At 36.8% G+C, this 7,355-nt stretch overlaps 1 protein-coding gene across 1 annotated transcript; it reads left to right on the forward strand.

Annotated features, from left to right (window-relative positions):
• Positions 1-336: 336 nt before the first annotated feature.
• On the forward strand, positions 337-5,996 carry LOC105035600 (UPF0481 protein At3g47200). Its single transcript, XM_010911201.3, is given in 4 exon segments — positions 337-525; positions 3,849-4,423; positions 4,426-5,167; positions 5,170-5,996. Coding segments are annotated over 4 exon segments (1,881 nt in total). The 5' UTR covers positions 337-461; the 3' UTR covers positions 5,670-5,996.
• The last annotated feature ends 1,359 nt before the right edge of the window (positions 5,997-7,355 follow it).

The following is a 7,355-nucleotide window of genomic DNA, read 5'->3' on the forward strand; positions in this document are numbered from 1 at the left end:
ATGTAGTATTCGAAGTCTTGATCTGCTGAAAGGCAATAAGCTCCTAACATGAGGTGCCAATCAATGCACTGTACTGAGGTTTAGAAATTCCTCTAACTTGATAAGATCATGGAAGGTTTGCTAACGATAGAAATATCAAGGCAACTGCCAACCAACCGCACAAGCTTGCCATGGATATTGAGCCAAGAGGGATGATTTTTTCCTGCTGCTTTCGCCCATTAACTGCTGTGGAGCCCCCCAACAGGGATGATTTTTTCCAGATGCTTTCGCCCATTAACTGCTGTGGAGCCCCAAAGTCCTTTTAGCGACCTGAGAAGACCATCTTTTCCTGATGCAGCGTGGCCCCATTCAACGGGTGCCGAAAAGTAAAGCTGATAAACATAAGTCACCGAAAGATCTCAGAATCTGAAACAAAATAGATTGGAAGTGACGAGGCTGGGCAAGGATAGAGATTCGTAGGAATGGAATCAGATTCAGATTCAGATATAGAGAAAATCTCCGTCGGGAGCCTACCGTTACCACGCAGTTGAGTTCTCCATTCCCAGAATCCCACTCTTGCTAAAATAACTGTATAAGTACATTTTGTGTTTGTGTGTGTGCGCGCACGAGTTCTGATTTGGTGTTCTTTTAGCTTAATAAGGCATGCCTGGTAACTTTGCAAGACATCAATTAATTTGTCGAATATACCGTGGACGCTCAAAAGTGTTTGTTTCATATATATATATATAATATCAGGTTTGGCGTTACAACACCTTTCCTTACTTTTCTTTGTTTCTTACTACCTCAGCTGGGTTCTTACTTTTGATCTTCTGAATTGTACAAAATAACTTATTTAATTATCGATTTTCAGTAAAAATTTGATTTACGTTCTTTGTAAAAAGAGATACATTTTAGGGGGTTTCTTGAGATTTTTACGCATGGGTCCAGGTAGAAAATAAGCAATGCACATTAGTGAATGCTCAATATATATTTATTGAATGTCTGATACATGTATATAGATTTTGAATATAAATATATATTTGTTTAGATTATCGCCCGCTCCCTTGTTGAGATCCATAAATAAAATTGTCTAGTGTAGAATGAAAAAATCAATAAGACTGGAGCTAGAAAAACTTGCCTGACTAAGAACAAAACACAAGGAATCCACCTCGTTGGATCATTTCATGTGCGTAAATTCATCACCACCAAGCTAGAATGAAAAAGATTTTTATGATTTTTCTTGCAAAATCAATATTTATATGGAATATTTTTTGGTGAAATACACTATGAGCTTTTAGTTTTTCTTTCTACAAAAGTATCATATCTGATATAAATGATTGGGTGTTCTTTTTGTCAATCTACATAATTATTATAGTTGGCTACAAATTCTGGGTACTTTTCCTTCAAGAAACGCTGAATGGTACCATTCTGGATCACATCTAGATACTTGGCTGAAACGCAATGCTACTAGTTAATGACGCCGGACTATTCAGGGATCCACCGTATTCTTCTTAGTGTCCCAAAGACATGCCTTTGTCGTTTGTACCCAAAAAAAAAAAAAGAAAAAAAAAGAAAAAGAAAAAGACATGCCTTTATTATGATTATTCTGCTTGGGTATGATTGAAACGTGGACATGTAAACAATCCGAGCATTTTCTGTAATAAAATAGCAGTCTTTAAAAGATGCCTGTCTTTTTCTTTTTCATTGAGTATAAAAGGAAGAATCAACATGCTTCCTAGTCATATTTATTAAAATAAAAAGTACAAATAAGAATATATGATAAGATTAAGGGTTTAGATATGGAAAAGGTATTAAAAGAGAGGAGTGCTACTATCACTATGGGGGTTGCAAATGAGTTGCTCATGAGCTACTCGATCTCAACTCGACTTGGTTATTATCGAGCTCGAGTCGAGCTCGAGTAGCTCGAATAGTTTTTTCGAGTCGAGCTCGAATAGTTTTTTCGAATCGAACTCGAATAGCAAAATATTCGGCTTGAAAGCTTGTGAGCCCACTCAAATTTTTATATTTTTTAATAATATTTATATTTATAATATTATATATATATATATATATATATATATATATATATATATAATTAGTAAGATAAAATTCAATTTTGAACTCGAATTCGAGCTCGAGTATGGCTCAATGCATATTCGAGTCGAGTCGAGTTGATCTTGAGATTTGCTTATTTTTCATCGCTTGAGCTGAAACTTGTGATATTAAGGTTCGGTTGAGTTTCAGTCGAGTTTCTAACTTGAGTATTTTAAATCAAATCAAACTCGAACTTTCAGTTATTCAACTCGATGCTATTACACCTTTAATCACTATTGGGGGTAGCTTTTTTTTTTTCTTTTGTTATTCTATCAAACTATACCTACTACAGTACTAGGTATGCTTGTTTATCTTACAATGACGGCCATCCTTTGAAGGAACATTTTTTTTTTTTTTTTGATAAGAATTGAAGGAACATCTTTTTTTTTTTTGATAAGAATTGAAGGAACATCTTTAAATGATGTTGGTCAATACAAAACCAAAAAGCCTATGTAGTACTGTAGTGGTAGCAGCATTGCTGGCAGAATAGCAGAAGAAGATACCTATGCTTGGGAGGGTTGGATATAATTCTAGTTGTAGAAATTTAATTTGGACATCCTTTTATTTGAAGAATTATTGCTTAAGTATATTTTTCTAATCTGTGTACATCATCAAATTTGGACATTCTTTTACATTGCATGTTATGATTTCACAAGCCCGACAAAAGACCTATATTACTAAAGCAAAATCTTGAAGGAATTTAAGCATTTGGTTTCTCCAATTTTAAATGGAGAATTCTATATTCAGCATGGTTGAGAGAAAGAAGCAAAGTTGATAAAAATATGCAAATATTACATGTCTTTTCTTAATAGTTGTATCATTTTCATATGGCAAAAATTCAAGATATCAATTCACTCTCTTTAGCGGCATTCATATATTTAGGATTTGGTTGTAATACGTGGAAGGCATAGAGTTTACATCCATTATCAAGTTCAATGATAGAGGTTGATCAAGATATTAACCTAAATCGTTTGATGTATTTTAGAAGGTCTAAATACTTGTGTACAAAAATTCTTACGTCTCTTACCAACACATCAGATATTCCAAAGTCAATATGAGATATCTCTTCCTAATATTATTTATACAGGAGGTCTTGAGGTGCAATCAAGAAGCCTCCAAAACACTAGAACTTGTATGTGTATCTACTATTTCAATGAGAAAAGGTTTTATTCTCCAATTGTTGGTGCTTTTTTCTCCCCACTCTCAAGACAAGGCAGACCGGAAAATAAACCAATTGATTAGGTTGGGTGGATGCGCAGGCATGCCATTAATATCCAAACAGGATAAGGAATAGATGGCAGCGGATCCTATTGGTGTTCAGAATTTATCTTTTATTTATCTTTTTCAAATTGTGGTCAAATATTGTCAGCCCTTTTTGTTTTTAAATGCTTAATTGCTTTCTAGTGAATTTCTCTTGGAGTTCTTGGATCATGGATGTAATATGGTTTTGAATAAACCACAGGACATCATCCTTTTTGCTAGTTAATATCTGGATTTCTTAATTTTGAAATATTTGCTTTTTTGTGCTAGAGAAGTAGTTAAATCCTAGGATTACTTTCACACCATCACTTGTATAAGTTTGAAATTTTTGCTTGTTTGTGCATCTTGTCAAATTTGCTCAGCCTATGTTCAAGATATTATAAAAGCTTGCTAGTAGCAACTGGGTAATTTTCTCATGGCAAATGATTTATTTTAATTTTTGAACTAAATGTCTGTTAGATAATTTCTCTTGGAAGTAGTTATAGTAACTTACTTGGCCCGTACCTATAAATTAGATCAAAACATGGATGAATGGCTTGGCCCAAAGGTAAAAGCCAGTTTGTCCATCTATAAACCCGAAGACCCGTCCTATCCAGAAAGAGGAATACCTTCCACGAGCAGCAAAACCGACGAGGTGTGGATCAATGAAATGACGGATCATGTAAAGCCAGCACACCCTGTGGACCATCCTGACGGGCCATGCACCATCTTCAAGGTCCCCCAACACATCCGGCAGTTGGATCCTAAAGCCTACGATCCAATTGTTGCTTCCTTCGGACCTTTTCACGACGCCTCGCATTGGAGTCCCGGTTTTGTCACGCAGGACCACAAGTGGCGGTATGTCCGGCACCTTCTATTGCGTCATGGAAGCCAAGGGCGTGCAAATCAATTGTTGAAGAAGTGCTTGATGGAGTTGAAGGAACGGGATGCCGTGGTCCGGAGTTGCTACTATCCGGAATTCCCTCCATGGATGGATGCCCAAGAATTGGCATCGATGATGTTGCTTGATGGGTGCTTCATCATTTATCTCATGCTAAAAATGCATGCGAGGAAGAAGGGGATGGAAGAGGAGAAAGCAGAGGAAGAGAAGGAATCATTGAACAAGGAAATAGAGGAGAAGAGATAGAGGACGAAGAGATGGGAAAGTTGGAGCACGAGACAACCAAGAAGGATGAGGGCAAGAAGAGGAGAGAGTGTACGATTGAGACAAGGGAAGGGGAGGTGGTTTTAAATGTGGAGGAGGAACAGCTTGAGGGCCCAACTGTGGCAGGGCTATTCACTATTAATTTAGTGGTTTATGATCTATTGAAGCTTGAGAACCAAATTCCTTTCTTCATCGTCGAATTGCTATTTAATCAGCTCAAGACACCTAAGGATGGAAACATTGGTCTCGTAAAGCTTGCCCTCCAACTCTTTGAGAACATCTATCCTGAGGCATCCAAAAAGTTCGTGGAAAAGCCTCCAAGCGAATACCATCATCTGCTCCATCTATTTTATTCATCTCGGATCTTTGCAGAAAAGCCACAAGAGCGTACATTTTCACCAGGATGTTTTCATTGTGCAACTGAATGCATAGAGTCCAAGTGGAAGAAGGTAGAAGCCGCAATTGACTGCAAAAGGTCCAAGTGGAAGAAAGCGGAAGCTGCAATTGAATGTGTAAGGTCCAAATGGAAGAAAGCGGAAGCTAGTCCTTCACGAGGAGCTTCGACATCTGCACCCAAGTGGACTCCGAGTGCGACGGAGCTCGACAGGGCTGGGGTGAAGTTCAAGAAGAAGAAACTATCGGTAGACAGCTTCTTGAACATAACATTCGAGCAGAGAAAGATGAAGATTACACATTGCTATGTCTCTTGAAGTTATGTTTGATGTTTAGAAGTGGACGGATGGAGATACCACCACTGCATATCTATGACTATACCGGTCCTCTCTTCCAAAACCTCATAGCTTTCGAACAGTGCTATCTGTATACTGAGATGTACATCACAATATATGCACTGTTTATGGATTGCATCATTGACAAGGCTGAGGATGTGCAGTTGCTCCACTTGGAAGGCATACTGGAACACAAACTGAGCAGTGATCAAGCAGTGGCAAAACTCTTCAATAAGTTGGGTTGTCATATACACTTTACTTTGGAAAAGAACTACCTTACAAATCAGATTGAGAAAGTAAACAAGTTTTATGAGTCCAAATGGCACAAATGGCTTGCTGGATTGAGGCGAGACTATCTTAGCAACCCATGGGCTATAATTTCAGTGTTGGCGGCGATCTTTCTTCTCTTGTTGACCATCGAGCAAGCCATATTTTCTGCTCTATCTTATTTTCACTCTTCATAGTTGTTATTTACCTGCCATCCTATACAAGCATGGATCAGGAGACAGATATAATGGAAGGGTGAGTGGATAAGAAAGGATTCCCTCCACACATAATATTGGAAAATCTTCTGTTTATCTAGGTAGAAAAGAAACTACATGGTGAAGTGTGGTTGCTTGGTCGTATAGATAAACACGGTTGGGCTATGTTATGGACCTTACAAAAAATAATTTGCTGAAATGTATCATGGTCGCTATATATGTTATTTGCTTGGAAGTTAGCTATTGGCTGTAATGTGGTTATGTTAAGGTTCCATCACATGAAATCAAATTAAATTCCGTTTTTGGTCACTCTTTATCCAGTTGAGTTTCATCTTAATATTTTAAGTGCATTTTACTCAAGAATACCCGTTGATAAGTGCTAATTTGTTTAACGGGTATTGTGGACAAAATCTATGAGTCTACCTCTTTTCTCCCTCTAATATTTAAAAACATCGGTTTTTGGAAATTGTAGTGTTGCTTAATTATTTCTTTTCTTTTAAAAATTGTGTCCAACAAGTTTTGGACATAGTTACTACAACATCATGAATAAAATGAGGAGCACTTCATTGAATAGCTAATTTTCACTAGTAATGGAGCTTGCAAAATTAATATGAAAAAGAAAAAAATAATTTTTCGTAAAAAAGGACATCCATAAATAAGGCATAGAAAGAGAGTGTGAAAGAAAAAGGATAAGAACACCAATTAGGCATAGCAGACACACGCTTCCTGGCTAATGCTAATCTAATGTTTGATTAGCACATAATTGATGGTTTTGGCTGATTCTTCCTACATTTTTGACATTGATACCCCGGCCATATAATGTATGCATGCATCAATGAATGATAAACTTCTTGACTTCTTTTCTAGATGGGGATGTTATTACAATGAATACTTAATGATTTTTAATTCATGGATCCTCCTTTGTGATTTACAAAGAAAATATAATGATGCTCCACTCATGTCCATCGATGTATATCATGGCAACAATTTCTCTATCTTTCCCCCTTTTTTTTTGGTAAAATGGTTGATATCCAATAGCAATGTCTTATGAATCAACCTTTAGTCTTTGGATGTGATCCCTCTTCTTGATGTGGGTTATGAGATGAAAGAAGCAAGTGTTTTGCTGTTTTGCTCTTTGTTTTTCATCCATCTCCTTCCGGCCTCTTGTTCTCAAAAGTGTTTCTTGTTTGCTTTGATGGCATGTGAAGGTGATTTTCCTTGCTTCCAAGAAAGCCAATCTACAATTCCAAGTAACCAAGGTTTCCCACCATTAATTTCTATTAATTCATGCTATATTTGATTTAACTGATTTGCTCAACTCATTTTGGTGAGCCAAGTAGTTCTAGGGCCAAGGCCTTGTCACGCCCCAAATCCAGCATCCGAATTAATACATATTGGCTGCACATTCTTTAGGCAAGTCCTAAAGAATATATAAGACCTATAAAATTTCTTACGATCTTAACATCCCATGAACACTATCATCTCAATTCATAATAAATAATTCTAAATTAACAAATATCAATTTGTACAATTTATAAAACTCGATCATCCGACTGTCACTGATGGTGGTCTGTCTGATCAATCTTTTCAAATTATAATCTAGATCTCTACCAAGTACAAGCATCCTGTAACTTTAAAAAAGAAAAGAGAAGGAAAAGGGGTAGTGAG

This window comes from Elaeis guineensis, chromosome 1 (genome assembly GCF_000442705.2).
Source record: "Elaeis guineensis isolate ETL-2024a chromosome 1, EG11, whole genome shotgun sequence".
Classification (NCBI taxonomy): Eukaryota; Viridiplantae; Streptophyta; class Magnoliopsida; order Arecales; family Arecaceae; genus Elaeis; species Elaeis guineensis.